Source organism: Heliconius melpomene, chromosome 7, assembly GCF_056956725.1.
Source record: "Heliconius melpomene rosina isolate 202511_hmr_F chromosome 7, ASM5695672v1, whole genome shotgun sequence".
In the NCBI taxonomy this organism is placed as follows: Eukaryota; Metazoa; Arthropoda; class Insecta; order Lepidoptera; family Nymphalidae; genus Heliconius; species Heliconius melpomene.
Genome location: NC_140395.1, coordinates 9,190,091 through 9,217,633, shown reverse-complemented (window position 1 = coordinate 9,217,633; position 27,543 = coordinate 9,190,091). Strand labels below are relative to the sequence as shown.

The 27,543-nt window shown below is 29.8% G+C and overlaps 5 protein-coding genes across 7 annotated transcripts in view; 2 read left to right on the top strand and 3 right to left on the bottom strand.

The window, feature by feature from the left end:
* Positions 1-6,475, bottom strand: part of Msr-110 (DUF3736 domain-containing protein Msr-110) — a 38,741-nt gene extending 32,266 nt beyond the window's left edge. For both annotated transcript variants that reach the window (XM_085188363.1, XM_085188364.1), the window contains exons 1-2: positions 6,294-6,475; positions 2,424-2,636 (exon numbers count right to left, since the gene is read on the bottom strand). In XM_085188363.1, coding sequence (XP_085044489.1) covers positions 2,424-2,636; positions 6,294-6,389 — 309 coding nt within the window. In that variant the 5' untranslated portion in view covers positions 6,390-6,475. The remainder of the gene's footprint in view (positions 1-2,423; positions 2,637-6,293) is intronic.
* A 2,084-nt stretch (positions 6,476-8,559) lies between these two features.
* On the top strand, positions 8,560-9,883 carry Pfdn4 (prefoldin subunit 4). Its single transcript, XM_085187847.1, has 3 exons — positions 8,560-8,717; positions 8,818-9,039; positions 9,560-9,883. The coding sequence occupies exons 1-3, from the start codon at positions 8,685-8,687 to the stop codon at positions 9,710-9,712; spliced, it is 408 nt and encodes a 135-aa protein (XP_085043973.1). The 5' UTR covers positions 8,560-8,684; the 3' UTR covers positions 9,713-9,883.
* A 698-nt stretch (positions 9,884-10,581) lies between these two features.
* Nhe1 (Na[+]/H[+] hydrogen exchanger 1) lies at positions 10,582-18,404 on the bottom strand. The gene is made up of 7 exons (XM_085188356.1): positions 16,972-18,404; positions 16,487-16,643; positions 15,612-15,766; positions 14,945-15,096; positions 14,357-14,485; positions 13,984-14,076; positions 10,582-13,421 (listed from the first exon to the last, which is right to left on the bottom strand). Exons 1-7 carry the CDS (start codon positions 18,173-18,175, stop codon positions 13,269-13,271), a joined length of 2,043 nt encoding a protein of 680 aa, XP_085044482.1. The 5' UTR covers positions 18,176-18,404; the 3' UTR covers positions 10,582-13,268.
* A 1,229-nt stretch (positions 18,405-19,633) lies between these two features.
* Apt1 (Acyl-protein thioesterase 1) lies at positions 19,634-24,005 on the bottom strand. Its single transcript, XM_085188358.1, has 5 exons — positions 23,842-24,005; positions 23,733-23,764; positions 23,443-23,656; positions 23,017-23,190; positions 19,634-20,054 (listed from the first exon to the last, which is right to left on the bottom strand). Exons 1-5 carry the CDS (start codon positions 23,890-23,892, stop codon positions 19,863-19,865), a joined length of 663 nt encoding a protein of 220 aa, XP_085044484.1. The 5' UTR covers positions 23,893-24,005; the 3' UTR covers positions 19,634-19,862.
* Positions 24,006-24,466: 461 nt separating this feature from the next.
* Positions 24,467-26,946, top strand: LOC146537710 (uncharacterized). 2 transcript variants are annotated; one of them, XM_085188361.1, is made up of 2 exons: positions 24,467-24,617; positions 24,870-26,946. In XM_085188361.1, the coding sequence occupies exon 2, from the start codon at positions 24,880-24,882 to the stop codon at positions 25,498-25,500; it is 621 nt and encodes a 206-aa protein (XP_085044487.1). In that variant the 5' UTR covers positions 24,467-24,617; positions 24,870-24,879; the 3' UTR covers positions 25,501-26,946. The 2 variants fall into 2 exon arrangements, with proteins under 2 accessions (XP_085044487.1, XP_085044486.1); XM_085188360.1 differs by having other exon boundaries at positions 24,489-24,689.
* The last annotated feature ends 597 nt before the right edge of the window (positions 26,947-27,543 follow it).

The following is a 27,543-nucleotide window of genomic DNA, read 5'->3' as shown; positions in this document are numbered from 1 at the left end:
CGGTAGGTCAGCAGTATTTGTATTTTAACAACGAAAAATGAAATAATAAATCATTTTTCTACTCGTACATATAGAGACATATTTCAAATCATAAGAAGTGCAAAAGGTCAATGAACTTGATTAATCGACATATTTAGAACACACGAAATATAAGTTAATGACGAATCTATCTTAGCCTCTAGTGGATACATCGATGTTATATTTTTTTAATTCAATAACTTAGATTATACAGCTAATTTTTGTAATATCATCAACAACAGCAAAACAATCTTGTTTCGTACCTTTTTTATATATTTTGTACCTCTTTTAATATATTTACATTAAGATATTCTAAATGAACAAGCAACAGATTCGTATTCCACACAAGAAATAAATACAATAAATCAGTGGCGAACTAATGAAGGGACGTTATTGACCGGGACCGAATCCGTCATCCGCCAATAAATTGCAACTGAATTTAAAGTGAAGCGGTTCAGCTACGCTGGTCACGAACGACGCTCGTGAGGAAAATAAGTTGTTCCACCGACCGGGGGGGAAATACGTCTGACGACAAATGCTAGTGAGCTTCAAAGGAACCATAATTTCTTCAGCATGAAAGTGAAATTTATAATAAAATAATCGTATACCATCCCGCATATAGCATGATAGGCAGGAACAGGTGTTAGGACACTCCGTTCCCCACTTTCCGTCGAATTTTGCAAGGGATTGCGTGTTGAGTAGCGGAGAGAGTACATGAAAGTATTAGTAAATAATAATTAATTCCCCCGAGTGGAGTCGTACCCGCGATAGCCTCAAGTGAAATTAAAGTACCATAATATTATCATAAGTAATGTTGAAAGTAATATAAAAAGACATTTTGTTAAAGATCTAGTCGCTTAATGCATTCATAATGTTTTAGTATACATAAAACATATAGCGGATATTACAGAAACTTGGCTCATGTTCTATCTTTCTTAATCTATTTATAATTATTTTTATCATTTCATTTAATATGAATTTACATTTTATTTTTCTTTTAAACTAATTTGTATAACGAGCGTCTCGTATTTAAATGTTCCATTTATACACGTAGAATATTAATTTTACGTACTTTTCATAGTTGATCAAGAACTATTATCTATATATATAAAAGGACTTTCTATATATATAAAAGGACTTGTCCTCACTGACTGAGGTAAGACGCACGCACAGCCGTAACCGCTGATGGTAGAAACGTGAAATTTGGACAGATGTTTACTTTTATAATCTGGACATCTACTAAGAAGGGATTTTGAAAAATTTTAACCCTAAAGGGTTAAAATAGGGGTTCAAAGTTTGTATGGAATTTTTTTTAAATCGGCACCGATTTTTATAAAATTTGAAATTTAGATTTTTAAAAGTATTTAATTGAACACGTGTTTCATCGTTTTCTAGAATTCTCCCTCTAAGGGTGCAAATAAAGGGTTGAAAATTTGTATGGAAAAATTCTTAAATCGCCACCGATTTTTATAAAACTTGATATTTAGACCCTTAAAAATATTTAATTGAACATGTGTTTCATGGTTTTCTAGAATTCACCCCCTAAGGGTGTAAATAAGGGGTTGAAAATTTGTATGGAAAAATCTTTAAATCGCAACTGATTTTTATAAAATTTGAAATTTAGACTCTTAAAAATATTTAATCGAACACATGTTTCATGGGTTATTAGAATTCACCCCTAAATACGCAAGTGAAGCTGCGCGCGTCCGCTAGTTTATTATATAAGTTTAGATTAATATAATTTTTTATTTTACAATTAATAAAGCTAATATGAATTAATCGTTATGCTTACCTATACAATATTTGCCAAAGTTTTATAGAAATTTAATATTATTTAAAGTATTCTTTTGTTTCTTAAATGACATATAAACAGATGGATGTTTATTTTGCGTGGTTAAAACATTTAGGCTTAAAGGTAAGAAAAATATTTATCAAGACAACACGGCGCCCCACTTGTTTGGACTTAACAAATATGTATTATACTTACAATATACGTAATATATAACTATTTTAAAATAATAATTATATATTATTATAAAACGTCTATAAAATATAAATTATTACTGCTAGCAAGTTCGATTTTATAAAAATAATACTAGCACTATTATATTATCACTTATTATTGTTAATAAGCGATTGATTACTTGTCAATAGAAGACATTATGAGGTGTATTCCTGCAAAGTCATTTGAGTAGAGCAAAAACTTATTTTATCGATTAATAAAATAAAAAAATATTGAAACCAGTCGTGACGCAGGGGCACAAGTGTGTGACTGTAAATTCCCTCTTAATTCCTACTCGAGTAGGTAGCGGAGTGTCTTAACACTAACTAGGCTAATGGACCTGCTACATGCGGTTACACCGTAAAAAATCTGTAAAAAAAACATATTGCATAAAAATACTTACTGCCATTAAACCATCATTTCCGTATGGTCTGCCCTCCAATGCCAGTTCCTTGTCAAGCATGGCATCGAGCTGTTCCAACTGATGGCAAGAGGCGCGTGCTGATATCCAGCTTGATGCCAAGATGAAGGAGCCGAGGATGAACGACGCTGCCACTACCGTCAGGGCCGCAATACGCGCGATTTGCACAGAAGATGACATTCTCTGACGGTATGCCTGTCCCAAATATAACATTATTTTAGTACATATTAATGATACTATTGACAATTTAAGAAATAAAAAGATATAAAAAACAAATATGCTACTACATTTCAAATTTGTTTCTAATTCATTAAAATCTGGGGATCAATATTATTTATCAAATATTAAGTATTGTTACAAATAATTGCTTTTGCTATTCAAATAAACATTATTTCTTAGTTTAATTAATTAAATAGCGATGTATATTTGTATAGCATATATTTATTTTGTATAGCTACACTAGTATATCAATATCACTCGAAAGGCTTATATCATACACCTGCAACTAACTTATTTGCATGTTTTAAATCCGACGATTAATGGTGGATATGTTTTTTTTTTTAATTTACGTTAATTAACTTGTGTATGTCAGTTAACATTGTTTTATATTGTTTTACAGTAATCACCTATATAAATATACTTATACAGAAACAAAAGGAATAAATAAAATAAAAAATACAAACAATACCAATATAAGAATATTCACTTTAATTAAAAAAATATTTCGCTTTTATTTCAACACTAAAAGGCTATAATATTTTCCTATAATAGTAAAATAGTTTATATACGTAATAAACTACTGTGCATACTGTGCATTTATAGGTAATAACGTATCTAATCGTCATACGAGTACAAAATGTATTATTATTATCTACAGGGAAAAGTGCAATACTTGACACAATAAAATCAATAGTTCTTTTAGCTCAGTTTAAAAATAAATCACAAGGTTAAACTTTAAAAGCAGATAAGACATGTTTTTACAACATAAATGAATAGAAAGCTAGCTAGGTAAGTAGTTAACAAATGATAGTATTTACTTTAACAATTATTAATGCAGTACCTCTGCACCTCTAGAGAAAGCGTCTCCACATTGGAAAACAAAATCTATCGAGAGTATAACAATCTAAATGTTTAATGTCAATAATAAAAAATAATTGATATTGCAACTGTCACTTCGAAACTATATCGAATGTGATTTCATACAATAGATTGCAATTTGTATCACTTTTATTAGAGGTAAATTGTTACATAACATTTTGGTCAAATGTCGATCGTTTAACGAAGAAATTATATCACAAAATTATTCTTCAAAAATCTAAATTGCATACAGTCATTAATTGGCATAGTTTTCATATATTTTTGGTTCACACTGTATCCTTGCTATGCACATAGCTGGGTACAGAAAGAACCCGAGACCATAATGTCAAGACTCTCCAATATCATTAAGACACTTCCGTTCCCAACTTTCTGCCATAATTATTACTGAATAAAAATTAACATTAACCTATTTCGAACACTTTCCCTTATATTCCAGTGATCTAAATAAAACTGATAGTGCCATATTTACGACTAAAAGTAACATCAATATTAACTCTATTCAATCTTTAACCAACGACAACGATTAAAATATAATTTTTATACGCCTTTGAATTCTAAAAAGATCTATATTTATGTCTAAGTATACTTATAGTACGATTCATTGCTTCACAAGACCTTCGCGGTCATTTGACACCTCATTCGTTTGTCCATTCAAAGTAGGTACGGACTTTTTCAAACAAAGCTAATTTTTATTTGACCCAACTAAATTACAAAAGAATAAACGGTACAATAATGAAGAAAGGAGAAAATTGATGTCAGCTCCTTTCACATCCTAGTTTTGTTTATACATTATTTTACACTACAAAGCTGCTTACTTAAGAAGATCTCTTCTTTGTAAGGTTTCCATTAAAACTTAAATGCGAATAGCTAAAAAGAAGCTTAGAAGTAGAATATAAAATATAGTTATAATATTACCGAAAGACATCAACGAGCTCCGACTGTTTATAGATACGTTGTATGATCAATAAAATAAAAATAAAAAATTAAGTATTGAAATATTGTTAAATTATTTTCACGTACATAAATCAAAGGCAAATATTAAAGGTAAACAATGTTTTTATAGAGTCGTTAGAGTCGTTTGAAGTGGAAGTGTATGACGCAAGCGCCATTGTCCAGCGCGCCTTGGTCAACTTAGTCGTCGGTAACGATTTCATTCCACTGCGCTACTTCGTTTTTATTTTGTATATACAGGACAGGGTTTTCCCTGGTCTTTTAACACAATATTTTTATACGTATTGCATATGTATTCTTTTATATATTTATTAATGTATCTCTCTAATACATTTGATATATGTACATATGTATGTAAATACGTACCTACGTACGTGTTACGAATAATTTTAAAAAATATATATTATGTTGCCATAATTAAATATTACACATATTCGAAAGTAGAGCCATTGTAGAGCTAAGTGCTTTTTTAAAGCTATTCATTTGTTTTATAGAAGTAATATCATCAACTTATATTATTTTGAGAACATTATTTTGTATATGTTTTTATAAAAATAATAAACATTTCTAAAATGTTGTTGATTTATCGCGTCGTGTTTTCGCGTGACCGACTGTAATTATATAATAGTTATTATAATGATGAGTAAGAACAATAGAACAATGATTCTCCCACATTTATGGGCACATATCTCATACTTCTCAGAAAGAAACAAATCTTATCTCGTGTATGCTGTTGATTCGCAACACACTAATAGGTTAAACTAACTAGCGACAACCTCATCCGCTTTACTTTACCAACTATCTTCAGGAAGATATTTATTTAAATAAGACACTATGTTTCAAATATATCTGTTTTATATGAAAAATGAATTATTTTTTAAATCAGTATTTCTTCGATATATTTTTCCCGCAGAAATATATGAAGTTATAGATATAGTTTTTTTGAACTTTACAAAGAAAAAGACGATGTTGACAGTCACACATTAATATTCAACATTAATTGAATAACATGACGAAAAGAACCGGTCAAGTTGGAACCTCGCTCACGTACTAGCGGTTCATCGCATGCCAACACTATTTCTATATCTAGTCATATATGTTGTTATATTTTTATATATATTTTCATTGAATTATAAGAACAATTAAAATTAATTTATATAATAAGTAAATGTTAAAATATGTTGCTTATTCAAATATCTAACTTACTCGTTGTCTTTAAAAAGCTTATGACAAAGAAGTATACAATAACATAACTACAGTACAGTCAACAAGTTGTGGCCGTCCTGAAGTTAGCTGTAGATGGCTGCGCAGATTTGATCTTAGAATTTTTTTTACTTTTAATTATTATCTCCCTGAGCGAACAATGCGCAAAAAATCTGAAAACCTAACTTCAGGGCGGCCACGACTTGTTGACCGTACTGTATCATTAAACACCGATCCACAAACGGTCGGCTACGCGTCAGCGGCCTAACAGCCGCTGTCAGAGAGAAAGGCGCTTTCCCATCGTTTTACGATATAACTTACCTACACGATTTACGATATAGAATAGAGATAGAACTCTCTAACCTTTTATGTACACAATTGACAATTAAATATTTCTAATAAATTATATAGGTACGTATTCCATATATATGTATCTACATACTAATAATCAACAAAGAAATACACACACAAAATAAATTGATCTGTCACATTCGTAAAAGATAATAAAAGAAATAAAATTAAAGCCACAATTTGTGATAGAATAAACCGGGAAGTGACCAGACACAATAACGAAATTGACATTGCAATTATATTACATACCGGCGGAGGTTCTGAAGCACTGTATACTTCAGAGGGCGGGTACTCCGGTTTCATGGTTATAGTAGCCATGGAGTCTGGCTGGTGCTCCTTCTCCATCACGATACTGTTGTTTTTATTAATGTATATTTGTAAGCTGTGCGCGCGTAGTCTTTGACGTTCTGAATATGAGTGCGCCAAGTGAACGGCGGGTCGGCGTAGGCGCACCGGCCGTGGTGGGGCCGACGCGAGATGGTAATAGTGTAGTAGAGTAGGTATGACGGATATTCGCCCAGTACCTACACTACACCTACATGTAAACATGAATGCCTTGATAATCCAATAAAATGTTACATTTTTTATACCTTAGCCTGCGTTTTCCAGAGGATGATTTTTTTTTAATATGTTGTGGGTACTCCTAGTATAAGCTTAGGTTTATGTGCGGGGTCGCCTCTCTCCGACCGCCATCTCCAGAAAAGAGGTGCAAAGGGATTTCACGATGTACCTATCTCGTATACTAGCAACTATACAGAAAATATAATAAATTATTATTTGTAAAAAAATTAAGTTGTATTCAACTTTCCCATTACTTTGAAAATGGAAAATAGAAAAATTATAAACAAAAGTAACTGACTTTTTTTAATACATTTTCTTTTGGCAGCAAAATTTTTTTTTTTGGTCATTTTATTATAAAATAATAATCTTAACGAAACAATCTTACCTATATAGGGTTTTCTACTACAGATTTGGATAATTTAATTAATATATATATATATATATATATATATATTCTTTATTGCACAAAAAACAAAATACAGAAACTTAAGAGAAGAAAAATTTTGTTGACAAGGGTGGGCTTATTTCTAAAAGAAATCTCTTCCAGCCTATCAGTGGAAATGGATATTTGTGAAATAGCGGGGAGAGTATAGTGCATAACAGAAAAATATTATATTTGAATCTATAAATATAAATATACAATAATATATATATAAACTACATATACATATATACACACACTACAGATATATTCTATAAAAAAAATACATACATAATTATAAATATTATATGAATACATAAATATTATATTATTATGATGACTTAAATGACAAGAAAAATGAAATGCAATAATTTGAAACTCTGTCGGAATATATATTAATTGTTCCCAGTTTGTAAGTGCTTTTTTAATTGGGTTTTAAAGGATTTTAGGGAAGGGCTTCTCTGGATAGGATTAGGGAGTTGATTCCAAAGGGATGAGGCATATACGGAAAAGGACTTCTGCATGAATTTGGTATTGCTTCTAGGTATGTCAAGCGCCGGAACGACACACGACCGCCTAGAGCGTGAAGGAGGAGGAAGAACGTTGAAGCGGGAGCGTAGGTAGGAAAATTTTTGTAGTTAAGGATTTTAAAAAGTAAGGTAAGGAAAGAGAAAAAAGAGGATTAATTTATCTAGGTTTTTTACAGCTCTTCAAATTTAACCGGGTTTCTAAATTCTCGTAAGAATAGGACAAAACAAATCATTAGGCTTCGTTTTTTATTACATATAATATTTTATCCATATAGTTTATAATTTTTTCACATTTCAATGTTATTATTAATCAAGTGATGAATTGACCACATAAAAACAAACCAAATTTTATATGTATTTGACTTGTAAATAGAATATTATATTATGACAATACACAAACTCCATGCACATCCATGCAGCTGTGAAAGAAAATAGATACCTGTTTAACATTATTAAAGCGTGCCATCTCAGCATATTATGCATGATGCATCACCATTCTCATAACATGACGGGTTCTTTTGCGGAATGTTCTTCCTAGTAGGTGGTTTCAAAAATATATAAACAACAGGTTACGTTAGTTGATATATTATATGTTTTACATTGCCTTTTAGCGTAATATATGTGATATATTATATGTATATACACCATCGTTTCTTGTCTACATCTCTATACATCTTCTTTTATTTTTGAAATTTTTATCGGCTAACATACATGGGGGGGGGGGTCTGGTGAAATGAACGTATATGTGCAGCAAGATAGCTTCACCAAAAGCAAGTCATCTACGGATGCGAATACAGCACTTTTAAATCACATTATTATGACGCATACGCTGTTGTGTGCGGGATACAGCGTGAAACTTAAAATCTCCTACATTTATATATTTGTTTTATTCTTCCCTCATTATTAAATAGTAGTCAGTTCTTCATTTGTACTTAAATATTCTATCTATATAGCAACTGGCAATCTTACAATTACAAATGTCAATAAAAATTGGGAAGTTAAATGACATTGACAGCAAATAATTTCAATTTCGAAAAGATTTTCTACTTTCTAGGTTATAACAGTCTGGTAAAAAAAAATCAAATATTTATTTAAATATTGCAAAAAAATATTTAAGAATTTATTAAAATGGCAAAATCTGGAAAAGGCACCTTTAATCCTGTAAGAAACACGATAACTCTGTCTATTTACATAAATAAAATCAGTATTTTGTGTTAGTGTAATGAAGTCTTATACTTTTATATAATTTATTTTTATATAGGACTCAGACGTTCATATTTCATATGAAGATCAACAAAAAATAAATAAATTTGCTCGACTTAATGCTAAAGTGGATGACATTAAAGATGAGCTTAAAGTAAAACAAAATGATATGAAGAATTTTGAAGAAGCTGTTGAAGAGTTAAGTCTTGCTGATGATTCTGACAAAATACCTTATCTTGTTGGAGAAGTATTTTTTTGTCAAAGTTTAGAAGACACATTGGTATGTCGCAATGTTTTTTTATATTTATAATTATAATAATAGTTTTTTTGTATTATATTTTTCTGTCATGCAACAATTTTTTAAAAAATAAAAAAAGGTTTTTTTGTGTAAATTACATTACTTACTCAATAAATGGAATATATATATAAAAGCAAAATTATTAAAAAAAACAATTATTTTTGAGATTAATTCATTTAACTGAAGATACTCCCTGACATTTATAATATTAGTATAGTTTGTTTTAATATCATGCTACATCATATATAGTAGAGACACTCTGCCCACTTTCTGACTATTTTTCAAGACCTTGCATGTTGAGTGGCAATAAATACTCAGCACCGCAATTTGTTTTGTTACCAGAGTGAAAAAAATTAAATATTAAATAATTTATTTTCCCAAATTGGATTTGAGGCTATTGTGGAGCAGATGCAAAGTGCATGATTGTAAAAATGATGCTATGGAGTCCAAGTTGCATACATTTTTTATTTCTCTTCATAATTTTTTATATACTGTTTTACAGAATTCATTGGAAGTAAATAAAGAAAAAAAGCAAAACGAAATAAAAGAATTAGAGGTCAAATGTGAAGAACTAAAATCACAAATGAGTGAATTAAAAGCACAATTGTATGGTAAATTTGGAAGCCATATTAATTTAGAAAATGAAGATGATTAGAAAATTGATCTGTTGATTATTCTTAACAAAAGTCTAGATTTAACTTTTTAATTAATTTCATGTAATTATTTATATTCTTCTTTTCAAATTATTTTGATTTGTCACTCAAAATATTTCACATTAATATGATTTATGTCATAAATAAGTTTATTATTAAAATTATATACTAAATATATGTTTATACTTATTTTGCTTTATATTGATATATAAAGTGTAAAGTGCATTCTGACTTTTTTTGCACAAAATGAATAATAATTAATTTCTTTCATCAATAAACATGTCAATGTGAATGCTGTTGTACCTATTCACATTACAAATAATAAAAAAATTGTTAAGTAAGACCATTGTGGTGCTTTGGGACTGACTGTAAATGTGATAGTTGCAGAATTGATCCCCACTCGGGATAATGAATTATTTCCATTTTCCTGCTTTGGCATGACAAGTGCAGCATACCTACCTTGCTAAATGATTCCCATATTCTATTACTATTAAAAATTAATAATTAATTTATTAATCAGAAAAAAATTGCAACAAACCTAAAATCATTGCAGAGTTTGCTCCTACTTAAGCAAATGTTTTTTCAAATATTTATTTACAAAACATAAAAATTTGAATGTAGCGGAATTTGAACCCGTGCTCTGACCACTAACAGATACATTCAGATAATGGTCAGGAGTATTTTTCTTAAGTGTGAAGTTTCTTGTGTGACACGCAATGCCTCCAGAATTCGGCAGAAAGTGGAGAATGGAGTGCCTTAACACTAGGTTCCCTCTGCCTGCCCTGCTGCTTTTTTTTGTGAAATAAAACTAGTCGTCTTAAACATCTGCAATATATTATATATCTAAAAGGATATAAAAAAATAACACTAATTTGTGTCGAAATATTTAATATTTTTGTACACTTGTAAAATATTATGCAACCATACAAACATTTATAGTTTTTGTTTTATTGTAAGTATATAAAATACCTGAGGAGTTATGTATAAATCAAACTTATATTTGTGCTGTTTTTTTGGGGGTCCTTGATAAAAAAAATTAAACACTTGACGTTGACGTTAAAATATTGAACGTAATATTTCTATAACAGTTAAATTATTATAATGTCGACTAAAATAATAGGAAAAAAGAACTATACTTTACTTTGCAATTTTGTACTTTATACAACATAATTACATCTACGAATATAGATAATATTGGACATTACAAAAATCAAATTTTATCTATTTTCTCAAACTTAAACTGTCAAATTAATCATGTATACTGATATCTTCATATTATACTAAAAATTATATGACACAACCATAACATATAAGCAATAATTCACTAATATTATATAATAAGTATGTATATCTATTATATATTTGTTTAAATACATTAGTAAAGATGCAATGCTACAGTTTTATATACATTTTACCGTACAAATTATTAGAATATAGTATATTACATTTTATCAAGCACATTACCACTCTTGCTGGTGCATGTATTCGAAATATACTTATTTAAAGAAAGGAAATAATGAATACATAGCCAAGGCCATAATGGGCGTAGGAATAAGGGGAGCAGGGTCGATGGTCCATGCTCTTCGATGAATAAGCATCCCCAGTGAGGTGAATTGGAGTGTATTAAAAAAATATTATTTATAAAATACGACAAGTTACAATATAAACAAAATTAATTGTAAATCTTTTGAGAAAATAAATGTCTTTCACCATTAAAGGTATGCACAGGCCGCGAGGTCGAAGCTGAGCTTTGCATTTTTATTGCAAATTGTTTATACATAGTGCAGGTGTTAGGTTGGCCGTCAAGCGCAACGCATCGCGAATGCATAGACTAAAATTGGTTTATTCTGCTTTTTAACAACCGGCCTACACCTCTTGTACTGATAGATATGTTTGTGTTCGATGATTTTTTTCTGACTCTACTGTTTGTGATTACCCACACACATACAAAGCTCAGCTTAACCCTCTCGAACTGTACTGACCGGCATTGACGGATGTAATGTAACGTGTTACGCGGCGAACGTTCATACAGTTAGTACAAGAAACAATAGGAGCGAAGAGGTCGACACGAATGTGTCATACAGCGTAAGATATAATGGTCGCTGCGAACGGTACATACCAACCCTTAACGTTGGTCAGTAGCAGTATCCACATTTATAGGCAACAAGCTCCCCCAGACCAACTGATAAAAGGTACATTACATCTATATGGATAAAAATTAATACTGAATAGTATTTTATAAATAATAAAATAATACTTCAAATTGGAGTTATTTTGAAACAAGATATTATATAGAAGTAAGCTTTGATGACCTACATATAAAAGATAAGATGTACATGTACAAAAATTCTTTACTGTAGACATATTACGTTGTTTTACGTCACTTTTTTCTGGTACCTAACCTGACGTGAAATTAAGGACTGCCTGTATGTTATATTTAGCTGCTGTATGACTTATGAAGATTCATAGCAATATATAACAATAAATAAATTTTCAAATCTAAAAAAGAACGAAATTATAATGTTAGGATACCACATTTTTTGCTGTGTAATTCTTTACCTAATTAGAACCTAATTAGAATTACACTCCAAAAAATCTGATAAAAAAATCTTTCAATTTAATTCCTGAAATTTTATAACTCTTATGTTAGTGCTAGTTTTAACAAAGCTATTTAAGGAAATGCAAATAAAGGCATTGAAGTAATATTATTGTTGTTCAATAATGAAACAAAACAATTAAAATATTGATATCATTTACAAATAGAAACTTTTTGCCTTTAGGCCAAAAAAATGTATACATATTTAATAGTTTAATGACATATACATTTTCATCTAACTTTTCTAATATAAGAAATAAATATATTAATTAATTGATATATATATATTTTAAAATAATAACAAAAGTAAATTCATTACATTGTTCTTTTAAAAAATGTCGCTTGAGACGATTCTTAAAATATAATACTATAATACATCTTATGTTCATAACCATATCACAAATAAATAGTTTCATTTTATCTTAAACAAATAACTAGCCTTCAAAAGTTATAGCATATATGAAAAAAAAATAATGATTCAATTGAAAAACATTATTTTAAAAAGTTGTTAAGTATGTTCATTTGTTAGTTTTTAGAACACTGGATCAACTGGATTCAACAAATCAACAAACATTGATAAAAAAAATTACAAAAATTACAAATTACAGACAAATAATATGCTGCCTGAGTTAAGTAGATGCTTTATAAAAAATCACTATTTACATAAATGTTACACATAAAACAATATTTTTTAAAAAGTGTTAAAATTTAATGTTTTAAGGTTCACGGTAACAAAGTCGTGGGCGATCGCAAATTAAAATATTGCACTAAGATATAAAAATGCTAAATCCTACTAATGAGGATGGAATTTGTTAAACACACAAACTTTATAGTAGTATAGCTTATACATAAGAGTAACATATAGGTTACAATGTATGTAAAGATTTTGTAAAATTTGGCTATAATAAAATAAGTTTAAGCGGATGAAGCCGTATTAGGACCTAGTTACATATAATATTAATTTATACACCTCGCTGAAGGCTTGTGTGTGAATTGGAAAGGGAACTTGGTTGTAAGCTCTCATCCTCATCTGTGTCGTGATCGTTAGATATCCGTATCGCCTGATACCACTGGTTCGTGAGATCCGTCATTTGACTCTTGCAATCTTTTAATTCCTGAAATTTTATAATCATATAATTAACTATAGTTTCATTTTCAATTAACTGTTTTTCATTCAGCTTGTTACACCAGAGAAAATATATTATTTTTACACATTTTAATTGAACTTGTAACACATTACATATATATTTTTGGAAACCTGACCTTTCAAACACTATTCAGTAGTTCGTTAAATGGTTAGAGGGTAAAGTCTACCCTTGACCATTTAAAATATTTATACAAATCGTTTTTAGACTCTGTGATCTTATTATGATCTTCTATCGTTATTGTGATCTTAACTAAACACTTTAATCTACGTTTCCAGACATAAATATATAAGGTAAACAATATTGAATGAGAGAAAGAAATGTCTACTTAGGTAGAGTAGACTCAGTTCACTTCCTTCATACGTCAATATTTGTTTTAGCTTCACGCTGTATCTCTCATAAAGCAGTGCAGGTAATGGACCCTTGTGTTCAAACACTGTTTGACTTGCCTTGGCTTGTTAGCAGAACGAGGAAATGAAAATAATTTATTCACTCGACCCACACATCGACAATCGACCCTTAATACACTAACCTGATGCGTGAATCGTCTTGTGAAGAATGGAGTCAAATATTTCATATCTAATCGCACAAAACCCTTCAACCTTGTTGCATGAGAGTAGTTAACCTGCAAAAAAAATATTTAAATAAATAAAATTTGTATTTTATACATGGACATTACATGAAATTAAAATTAATTCAGCTTCACGCTGTATCCTGCTCACAGCAGGGTAAGCATAGGGAACCTATTCGATTTTACAGTCACACTTTGTGCCCCTGGGCCACGTCTCTTATATAATGCTATATTTTTAGTACCAATCAAACTTATAAAACATATTATAATTAAATTTCCAAATAAAAAAATAAATTTCTATGGCACAAATTTAAAAAATATATTTGAACCTAACCTCGAGTTCTTCCTCAGTTATTTCAGACAAATGTTCTGAGTCAATCGCTTGTCCCCATTCTTTTGTTTTGGACAAACTAACTTCCTTCTGTTTACGCAGTGATCTTGATCGCTTCACCTTTTTGTTTGCCTAGATTAAAATAAACATTTAATTACTTCGTTTATTCAATGGATTTTACTGAACAAAAGTCAATCATTATTTTATTGTATTTTTTTATTAATTTCTTTTAGTTTTACGCTGTATCCCGCATATGGCAACATAGACGAAAGAACCTAATATTTTCTTTTTGTAGTTTCACACTGTATCCCACTCACTCATTTTCTCAAGTGGGAATCAAATCCACGATCTTTCGCGTTTACAGTTATGTTAATTCCTCACTTTCCTCGAAATTTTCAAGTCATTGCGTATTGAATGTTGGAATAACGCCCCGCTTTGTCTTGTTTGTTACAAGAGCAGGAAAATAAAATTAATTCATATCTTCGAGAAGAAAAGAAGAATCGAACCCACAACTTTTGCTTTTACAATCTAACGCTGTGCCGCCTATGCGACGACCTCAACAATTTATAAAAAAACTATATAAAAAATTACCCTTAAGAATTTTAATAAAGGCATTGTAGAACCACCGAAGAACAAAGTAGTAAATAAAACGATAATTAACGTTGTCGTTATAATAACGTGGCGAGTTTCATCAGAAAAGTCAAGGTGAAGTGAAAGTGCATAAGATATTGCACCACGTAAGCCTGAAATAAATAGCATTCCATTTTATTTCATTTATATAACATACTTAACTAAATGTAACTTTTTTTTACATGACGCTTTATCTCACATACAGCAGGATCAGCAGAGGTTATTTAGTGTCCTCCTCGTACCAGAACAGAGAATTGAAAATAATAAATTTCCCCAAGTGAGTGGGAATCGAACGCTATGCCGCAGCAACATGACGGCTATGGATGTAACTTTAGTTTATTTAATATTGCAACATATGTTATAAAATAATATTTAAATTGACTTTAATAAATTAAAACGGGTATAGCAATCGAAATGACAACATTTTTTTGCCTAGTTATTATAAAATACAATTTAATCAGCCTCACGCTGTATCCCGCACACAAGAGAATAGTCAGACGGAACCTAGTGTTAAGACACTCCGTTCCCCATTTTCTGCCGAATTTGTGCTCCTGTGCCATGATTGGCTTCTAAAATAATATTTATTGAGCCTGTTATACGAATACACATATAAGTAAAAGAAACTTACCACTAAACCACATTATAAACATCATTTTTTTTGTAATTTTATGTTCTCGGAATTTGTTACATAGTAGAGCAAGAGGAAATATATTTGCAGCTCTCCCAAGTAGGCATAACACTATACTCCAAACTACTAATGCGGGTTCAACGCGATGTCTAAAACTGTAAATATATATATTATTATTATTATTAGTAAAATAAGAAGCAGGATAGACAAACGTGGGCCGAATTTAGGAGGCATTGTGTATTGAGTGGCGGAATTCAACGCCGTGCATTGTCCTCCAGAGCAGGAAAAAAAAATCAGCTTCACGCTGTATCCTGCACATAGCAGGGTAAGCAGTGGGAAGCTAGTGTTAAGACACTTTATTGCCTACGTTCCAACGAATTCTGCAGACATTGCATGTTGAGCAGTAAAACTAATTAGAATATATCATTCCAGTGAGTGGAGATCAAGCTGTGACCACTGTGTTTACAGTCAGTCATTGTCCTGGGATGCCACAATGGCGTTATATATAGGTATATAGTAATTTGGTTAATATGTTGATATACAAGTCTCATATTAGGCAAACCTAAGATGAATCTAATAAGTAAATAGATATATATTTGGGTATAATATTTAATGTAAAGTTTTAATGACACTAATACAGATAACCTAATGCAATTTATTTAATTGATTTGGTTTGGTTATTAGATTGACATGAATATAAGATTAGATTTATTACTTTTAAAAATCATATTTCTTGTAATTCACTGATGTATAATTATAACCTGAAATGTTGAAAACTACAGAAGTCGAGGGCACATAGGTACTCCACCTAAATAATATTTTTTATGAACTAAACAATGTTTTCTTAAAATAAATATATATATTGAATAATATACCTGAAAATAGCAAGTCCCAAGTAAGCAAATACACAGGTCTCGGCTATAAAGGCGAGGGTCCTCATTGTTTGCTGCATAGTAACTTGAGTTACAGTTGATAGGTTAAAATGTGTGTAATGTGACATTACAACTCCACAAAATAAGATAGCCATTATCCCTAAAACAAAAATATTTGTAATGTGAAATACATGAAAATGTATACAAGATGAGTTTTTTATTTTTAAACTTTGATATTGTATCCTGCATTGCAGAGTAGACAGAGCAAACCTAGTGTTAGGAAACTATGTTACCCATATACTACTTCCTTCTTACAATTGCACTCCATTATTGACTCACTGAATGTTGAATGGCACAATTCAATACCACACTTTGTCTTGCTACCAGAGCATGAAACTGAAAAAACACATTGTTGTGGCAATATATTAAAGTATATTGTAGTAGTATTTTTTATTTGGTAAACTTCATTTATCTCACAAAATACATACCTGATAGATGTATTCCTTCTGCTAAAACATATGGAGCATATGTGAATACTAGCATCATTCCAAATTCTAGTGATGGATTCTTACGAAGATCAACATGTTTTAAGAGAAGAGCACTAATAAGAGCAAAAAGAACTCCAATACCAGCTGAAGCAAAAAACATTAGCCAGAAACGGTTTATGGCAGACAATATGGCTTCTGTTGTAGACATCATAGGATCATTTGAATCTAAAACTGCTGTTGTAAGGACTATAGCAACTGCATCATTTAATATACTCTCTCCAAATACCAACATGTTCAAAACTGGATCTACATCTAGGGCATGAAATATAGCTACTGTAGCCACAGGATCCACAGCAGAAATAAGAGAACCAAATGCGAAAGATTCCACAAAACTCAATTTATAAACAACTTGAGCTAGACCTAGTAAATATATACCAGCTCCAATCACAAATGCTGATATAGCAGTACCAACAATGGCAAATAGTAAAATGGAACCAATATTTTGAAAGAAATTTCCTTTATGTAGATTATAGCCTGATTCAAAAATAATGGGCGGTAGAAGGACTAAGAAAAATGCTGTTGGAGAAAAAGCTTCTTCTTTTCTCCAATTAGCTATATTTTTTATAGACATAAGATTGATAATCATACCAATTAAAGCTCCTAGAAAAACTATAACAACACTTTCAGGAAGATATGAGAAACCGGTCTGTAACATCAGATGTATAAGTAATATACCCAAGGCCAAAATACAAAGTACAAAAAAAATTGCCATTGAACTATTATGTTCATCTTCAGCTGAACTCTTTCCTGGCAGTGGCGCTGCGTCTGATGGCCCCACGTCGGTAGCATTAGGAGCAGCAGAGGACGACACATTCATTGGAACCACTGACAGTATGGAGGAATTAGAAGGTCCAACTTCATATACAACATTAGTATTTTCAGTAGAACTAGATGCTGTTATATTGATATCTTTGGCAGCTAAGTTAGCTTCACTAGAATTTGTTGTATTCGTCAAAGTATCCCGCTTCAACCTTGAAACATTCCAGTAATATTTATCGTTATTTATATTATTGTAGTGTTCTTGTAATTGATTTTCTTTAATTTCATGGCTAGATATACAAGGCGCATATAAAATCCATATCATTATAAAATATACACCGTGAATTTTCATCATTTTTGTCTTACAATATTGTACTCCGTTCATAAAATATAATGTTTAAAAATTAAGTGCTTATTTTTTAATTTAAGTACCGTTGATCTTATGATCTTATTATGTTCACTCATTTCTTAGAATTCACCATTTTCATCGAGAAATATTAAAAATTATACGTAATATCATTTTATACGAAAAAAATATTGAATATTTTAGTGTCAATTTTGTCAAGGTCAGCTGATAATGTGACAAATAATTGAAATGACAGATATATTAGAAATGTTGCCAAAAAAGAAAATTTTATAAATTTATATAGCTCTAAATAGCTTGTAAATATATATTTAGGTGTTAGAATCAATATAGTAATAAATATTGTAAAAGAAAGTCAATTATGAAATATTTTCCACGCACGGAAAATATAGAAAAGTATGCTACAAGACAAAAGGTTGTTCTATATTGTAAGAAAGTAAATCTAACATTTATTTAATGTACATTATAGTCTAAAATTTTATATTGGTCTTTTCTAGTACTGAACTTATCCTATTATATTGTTTTAGACTTCTATTAAATGGTTTTTATTTTTAGGTACCTACGCTTTGAAACCTGCTCCCCGTTAGGATTCAAAAATATTGATGGGAAAAGCTAATATTACCGTTAAACGGGAGCAATATATAAAAATTATATTATGGAGAATAGAAATTTATCACATGAATTGCAAAAAGATATTATTTACATAGTTATTATATCGTTTTATTTGGTTACAGGGGGCTATGGAGCAACATAAAGGCTACTTTTTATCTTGAAATTCCCGCGGGATAGGAATGTATGTGGAAAAACCACATTTAATATGCGCGCGTAAATAAGTATACAGATTTGAAATAAATAAACATGTTTCTATTAAAAACGACAATTTACGTGAGGTTAATCAAATAAAATCCCAAAAAAAAAACACAACAACAAAGACTTTAGCTTTGAACAAATTTGTTCGTGTAGCTCAACAAATACTTTAGCAAGTATGTGAACACTGGTCAATCTCGCGCATGTACAGGCGTATGCATAATGTTAAGTACGCGGAGTTTGGTGTCACTTTGTGTCATAAATGCAAACTGGTGCAGTAAATGACACTTGGCGTCACATTCTACTGTACTTTAGTGTTGTGATCGGGCTCGCGGGGCAGTGGTGTGCTGTGAGCGGGGACGTCCCCGAGTAGGTATCTTGAATATGCATTCTGCGCAAATGTCCGCGCGTACTTCCGATAATTCATAAACTTCTTGTCGGACTATAAATGTTGTTTTTATTTCTCGGGGCAAAATTTGTTGTAAATAAAACTTCTGGTGCGGCCACGACGCGCCCGGCTCTCCTCTTCCTAAGCCCATGCAAATATTATTAATAATTTTATCCATTTATCAATGCAACATTTCTAATATATCTGTCATTTCAATTTATCACATTAATAGCCAGAAAGCTGTACCTGGCTAGCTGGATTTTTTTAGTTAATTAAACAGTAAATATGATTTTATATATTTTATTTCATACTTCGCCTTAAATACAGTATTTGGTAAACAAAAATTAAGTTAATAAACTATTTATGAAGGAAATAATAACATTCAAATTCAATGGTTCCAAGAATATTACGCATGCATTATTTATAAAATAATGTAATGTGACCTACAGTTTTTACTTTATATAAATAAAATAGACATCTATAAGCACAAGGCTTTCTTTTGATTTTGAATATTTATTTAACAGCAGGTAAAGTTCTCTCTATAAATGCTTTCATGTCTTTAAGCTCAGCTTCTGAAGAACTATGTGTTAAGCCCTGGTATGTGTTGAATTCAATGTTTTTCATGAAGGTCTTTAAAAACGAAGCAGTCATTTGTCCCCATTTGAAAGGCACAACGGGGTCGCAGTCTCCATGTGCTTGGAAAATCTGAAAAAGGAACAAGTTTATTCACATGTTTTCTCCAGAGTATTAAAGAAATTTTAATTGTATTCATAAAAGAACATATGATAAAACTCTTTAATTGTTTTCTATTTAACATTTTTATAAGTTTACTTTATAATTATGTTAAATAAACACTTATTAAAATAGGAAAAATAGTAGTAATCAAAGATAAGTAATATAATAAATAAATATTGATTTAAATTGTTGTAGGCATTTTAGGAAGCTTGTTCTGTAGAATTCAGTTTTCAGTTCAATTATAAATTATTCATTGCTCAATTTTGTAACCACAGAAATAAAAATTGCATAACATGCTTTTATATATGGGGCATTCCACGTAAAGGGAACAGGTAAAAAAGTCGAAGTCTCCGATTTTTTAATATGTTAAACCTATATGGTTCTTCAACATAATATTTTGATAGTAAAGTGTGTAATTTAGGAGTCATGACGTGTACGCTTTCAAATGTCATTATCGACTATTAAATAGTAACAAATAGATAAAGATTCCTCATTAAATGAGCTTTTAAATGCTATTTTAGTTAAATAAAATTATTATATTATGTAGAAAAAAATATATTTCTCAAATTAAAGATCTCAAGCTTTTTTGAAATTCAAGCTTAACTTAGCCAGAGCCGTTTCAGCTACTATCTCACTTGAACTACTGGCTTTAATACCAAATTTTTCCCCCTTTTAATGCTATTATTTTTCGGATTTAACTACAAATGTATAGTTTTCAAAACCTGTAAATGCTACCTGCCTAATTTCATAATTCTAGGTCGTCCAGATCTACCCTATTAATTTTGATTCACTTTAGTGCCGAAATATGCATTTTTTGCAATATCAACGGCCTTTCTTTCTTCTTATATCCAAGCTTGATATCTCCAAGCATTCCTAAGATATAGGCTCTTGACAGACAGACGGATAACAAAGTGATCTTATAAGGGTTCTTTTTCCCTTAAGAGACCCTTGGAAACCTGAACTGAAATGAACCTAAAAATGGATATTCATTTACTAAATATGCACTTAGCTTAGGATATCAATGTCTATGACTGCCCTTTCTTTTGTTATGTTAATATAATTATGACCTTTTCAAATATGCAAAATTTGTATTGCACTTTAAAATTGATATGATAGCATTATGTAACTTATTTTAAGATAAGCTACAATAATTCTTTTTGATCTTTAAATTTAGAAGAATCTCTCTGTCCTTGAGTCTTTAAAAAGTATTGAATACATTTTTTTGTGTTAAATCAGTCCATTCCTCATTAAGACATTTCCCTTTCTCACTTTCCGCCGCATTCTTGATGCTTTACTTGTTGAGTGACGGAACTCAACGCCGCGCTTTGCTTCATTATGTGAGCGAGGGAATAAAATGAAAGACGCGAATAAGTTTATCACATTTATTAAAATTATTAGTATAGATAATGTTTCATGAAACATTTACAAATTTTATGAAACATTATCTAAACCCTTACCTATGGGTATATGGAAATTAATATTTTTTAATTAATTAAATTAATTATAATTTTTTTTAAAAATATTTTTTCCTTAGCTACAATAAGGAATTCAGTCTTGAATTATCAACAAATTGTTTTTTTATTTCCAAATGTATCAATCTCAATTGTTCAAATTAAACACTATTCTTTGTAACTTATAACACTTCCTCCCGACTGAACCTAAACTGACTGGGATTGAACCTATAACTGTCATGTGGATAGTTTCAGATTTCACATAATAATTAGTAAACTATGCAAAACTACTCTGATATTGTGTCTAGTAAGCCAATGCCACAATAATGTCATCAATACATATGTTTATATTTAGAAAGTTAATATAAACATAATTATGTGCACTCAACTACTTATCTTACATCAATGAATCATTTAAAATTAATTTGAATATATTTCAATGTATTTGAAACTTATTAAAAATGACAATAGAAGTAATTATTCAAATTTCACTTCACTTTAAACAAGCTGATATGTTAAATTTCACATTTAACATTTCAATTATCAAATAAAAGTGATAATTTATTCCTTGCCCAGAATATTAAACTCAATTTAAATATAATGCAATGCAGAATATATTATAGCGAAAGTGATTCTAATAATTAAAAAATCAGTTTTATGTAGCATCCTGTATGTAGGTTGGTAGGCAGATTGCACCTAGTGTTGAGACACACTGTTCCCTATTTTACGCTAATTTTTTTCGAGGCATTAGGTAGTAGCTAAAGTTTGTTTATATAAATTTGAGCAATGTCTTGTATACATTCTGTCAATTTTTACAGTTGCTTGGTACATCTGATTTCTACATAAGTTTATATTTTGGATCTCTCTGAATGCGCATTAATGCTTACAATTACAATAATATTATATTATATTTTTAAATAATTTTATTTACTTTTAATCAACAATGTGATTATTTGTTTCAATTATATCTAGGTTCAAGAAGATTTATATTCCCATAATTTATCATGGCACCACAACAGTGATAACAATAATAAAATCTATTATGTATAGAATATATTTTTTAATATTTAGTTGATTTTCTTTTCTCCAAAATCATTTATTAAAGTTGAAAAATAATATATATAAAAAATATTTTCCCCATAAAACTTCCACCAAAATTATTCAACCTATGCCATATCTACACAAACACAATAAAGCTGAAGAATTTATTTGGTTGAATGCGCTTATCTCGAGTAATACTGGTCAATTTAATTGTAAAAATGGATAGTCTATTTATCATGGAATACTGTAGCATATATCACATCTCATTAATTGTTTCTATAAAACTCACTGTACCTTCAAAGAAAGTAATCTCTGGTACTCAGAATGTGCCAAGTAGCATACACAACTCCTAAATTAATTAACTTATTTCTAATTAACAATGCAGACAATGCTACAGTTAAAAACTATTTACTTGATATATGAAGATATAAGTAACTTACTGGAAGATCTCTCGGTGCCTTAACAACACCAGGAAAATGAGCATGTCTTGGTAACCAACAGGATAATGACATTACTCCAGCCAGTGGTTCAGGATATGTAAGAGCCGCATGCAGAGCTAAGGCCCCTCCTTGAGAAAATCCGCCTAATAAAATTCGACTAGCAGGGATACCACCCTAAAATTGATATTAAATAAAATAAATGTATTCTGAAATATTATTTGGTAAATACCAATACTATATTAATAAAATGATAGGTAGGATTGTCTTAACACTACTTTCCCCCTGCCTACCCTGCTATGTATGGGATACAGCATGAAGCTGATTTATAACATGATTCAATGTAAATATATCAACTGATAATAATTAAAATACTCATATATTGTTAAAGATGAAGAAGAAAATAAAAAAAGTAATTTAAACATTTACTTTGACTTCATCAGCTATAAGCCCATGAACGAGATTTGTAGCTCGAACAATACCCTCTTCATCTTCTGGAGCTGTCGCGTCTAATGTTCTCAAATCAAACCAGGAAGGCATTCGAAATCCAGCATTCAGAGTCACTGGCATAGTTGATGCAGTCGGACATATCACTTTTACGTGAGATCCTCTAATAGCTGCAATAGTGCTTGCCCAGCCATGTCTTTAAAAAAAATTATGATTAAATATTCTATATAGATGTATCATAAAAAAATGTGTGCTTTATCACTAACTCTTACCCCGTATCACCGAGCCCGTGTAAGAATATCAGCTGTAACAGTAAAAAATAGTTTTTAATACTATTCTCAATATCTGCAATGTTAAAAAAGTTTATAAAAAAATGTATACCGATGCAGTTTGTTTTGCTGTAGCAGCAATAATTATAGGATTCGGTTCCATTATCAATTACGCGAAAATCAATACTAACTGTCGTTTACCGCAGTAAACTCATACAACACAGACGAAATATATATCTTTTAATTGGATTTCTTTGGTGACATTGACAAGTGCCAGCACATAAGGCATAAGACATCCGTGTAACTGAAACCATAACTTCATGCTTGCTTTTTATTAACAGTACAGTATTAAACTTATGATTATTTAAGAAAAAGTAAATATATCATTTGTTTTGTTTAACTTTAAAATGTGCCCTTTTCTGCTCTTATCTCTTTTTAGTTTTATTATAATTCCATGTTTATTATGGGCATATAAAGTAAATAGTTCACGACCAATTACAGGTTTTAGAGTCTATTGCTATTGAGAGATGAGCCAGAAGGTTAATCAAAGACAAGACCCTCATTGATACTCAGATACAGAGCCTTAGCCACTGGCGTAGGGTTGCCTCGTTGTCTGTTTTTTACTGATAACAATTGTATAAAAGCTTTTATAGTTAATGTCTATTGACCCCGTGATTGTTATTCCCCCGTCTTATCGGTATATACTATTTTAATCTATGATAATGTTCCATATATTTGTTATCTGTATTTTATAATCTGCATTTTGTGATTACAATACAATGAATGTGAAAATATGAGAATGTTGTTTATTAAGTTTACTGTGATCTTTGAATGATCTAGAAATCTAGAAGATCGTAAACATAGTGTTAATGATTTAGATCTGAAAAAGTAAATAAACATTTTTATAAAAAATATTAACAAGAAATCATAACAAAGTATTAAGTGTTACCAAATCCTTTGGCAAGTCATTCTTTCTTTAATTGTAATAAATGATTACTTGAATTTAGAAGCTTATAAGTATATTATAAATATAATCTCTAAGTTAATAAATACTTTTATACGCATAGTTTAACCAAATTTGTTATCCTCCAAATGTCAATAATAAATAACACTAAGTATTAAAAAATGTTTGTGTTTTAGGGCTTAAGTAATGGCAGAAGAAGACATATCGTTGAGAGTTGGAATGGGGAGGTTGGAAATTGAACCAATTAAAATTATAAACAATGTTAAAGAAGAAAATCCCTTTCTGAATCCTGTACAAAGGAAAAATCACAGCATTAAATTATCACTTCATACAGCAAAATGTACGTGTTTGTTACAAAGAAGAAAACATAATGCAATCAGCAAAAAAAAACATAACCGACTGTTAAAAGAACCTATACTAAAATTGTCACCTACATTCAAAAAAACTAACATGAGAAATGAACGCCAACTCTTTAATAAGGACTTGTTAGAAATTAAATCATCTCAAAAGTTGAACTCTGATCCATTATGTTTATTAGTTGATAATTGCAATCAATTAAGTATATCTTCCGATCAAGGTGAAAATAGAGTGAATAAAGTAAATGATTGTGCCAAATGGTGGAAATGTGATGATATAAATGAAAAGCAATCAAAGGATTCAACTGAGAGGAGTTCGACTGGATCATGTTCACAGCAAGCATTAAATCCACCCTGTGATGTAACTATTGATGAATTAGCTAGCTATTTTGAAACACTAGTACATATACCAAAAAAGATGTCCTCTATGGCTGAAATGATGTATATTTAATGTTATATTTATAGTTAAGAGAAAATAATTCAGTGGTCCATTTTATTACTCTTAGTACTTTTAAATGTCAAAATGTTTTATGTATGTAATATATTTTCTGCTTAGATTACTATATAATTCAACATAGTTAGATTTTAAACTGGATATGTCAAAGTATGTCTTTTTGTTTATTATTTTATAATAGTTATGATTTTATAGTCTCTTTATTATCTTCATTTTGTACTAGTTCTTTATAATACAGTTGTGGCCTGCAACCATGTTTGCGTGAACTACAAAACAAAATCTATTTTTTTTTTCTTGTTGGCATGGAAACATTTCTAAAAATTTTATTATATTTCCTCAGATTCCTTAAAAGTAAAACATTGCCAAAAATTGTTTTATTTATTCAGATGTCTTTGGTCTATGATTGTATTGTTTTTTATCAACACATCCAGATTACAATTCATTCTTTTAAATTCTTTATAAAGTTTTTTTTTTAAATTAAAACAACAAAAGTTTTTTTTTATATTTTCACAACTGTCTTTATTCTATCATTGTAACATGTTGAGCAATTTTTATTTGTGTTACTTCAGGTATGCAAAAATTATGATTATTTTTGTATATTAGTATATGAACTATATAAATTATATATGAAAACAGATTTTAATGTAATTTATGAGCACAAAGGTGTTCAGGGAAATGTTTTATGATGATGATATTCTAATACAGTTACGAAAATATTGTTATTATTCTGATCTGAGAAAATATCTAGATATAGATATTATTCCATGTTTTAATTATAAAATTGGGAATTCATTTACATTTCAAAATTAAAATGTTCACTTATTTCATAAATTAACAAAAAAACCTGTTTTAAATAACATCCTGTTTAAAGTCATCCAGATTCCAAAAGTAAGAGCTATTGTTAACCATTTATGTATAAAAATTCATTTCATTATATAAATAACATTACTTGTATGAGAAATGTATTTTTTTGTCTATGACTAACTTATTAGTTTAACTTGGAAGTACTCCTTGTTTACGTTCAGTTATTCTAAAAGTTAAACAGTAGTAAATAATACATTCACAACTATTTTGTTTTAAATATTTATTGGCTTAATATGTATTTATCTATCTATTTATTTTGTATTAATGTACCCAGCGGTGGGTTTACACATTTTCGAACTTATATGGGCTGTTGTTTACTTGCCACCCTTACTTATCTCGACAAGAAATCATTTTCGAATATGAGTTACTCTTAGCCTTACATCCATTATACACTTAAACATCATTTTTGATTTGCTGTCCAAATATTGTGCAGCCCTAGCCAAAGTCCTGATATGGTTAATCCACCAGTAAGGGTACTCACATATTATCAATATATTGAAAATCAATAATAACGTGCTATTGTCACATTTCTTTAAATTTAATTTGGTTTTAAAATAATAATAAAGAATGTCTGCTTTACGCGATTGTCATCTTTTATTATTTTTTTATTAAATTCACTTTTATCATTAAACAAAAATATTGTAGATAAGAATGTAGAAAGTTAGCTGATAGACAAACTGTGTCAATTTACATATTTTAATATGTTTATTACCTAAAATATGATAAATTATGTTACATTATGTTAAACTGTTTTATTTTCAATGAATTTAATAAACAAACAAATGTTCATTAATAAATATTGAATACAAATAAAAAAACAATGTGTATATTTGATGAAACTGTTTGATATTCATTACAATATTATAATTAAAATCAAATACATAAGAAATCAATAGTTCTGTGTATATAGATTATGTAACCAATGAGAAAAGATCTCTCGTGAGATCATGATAATGAAAAGACCTGAGAGGTGTAACACGTATCTGTGAGTTTGATTCCCCCTCGAGATAAGTAATGATTAATATTTTAATTTCCTCGCTCTCGTAACAAGGTAAAAGAAAGAATATATATAATCATCTAATATAATATAATCATCTTAACCGATTTTTTATGAAACTATCACTTCTGACCCATGAACTAGTGGTCGACGCTGTAAAATCCTGATACTGAAAGCGG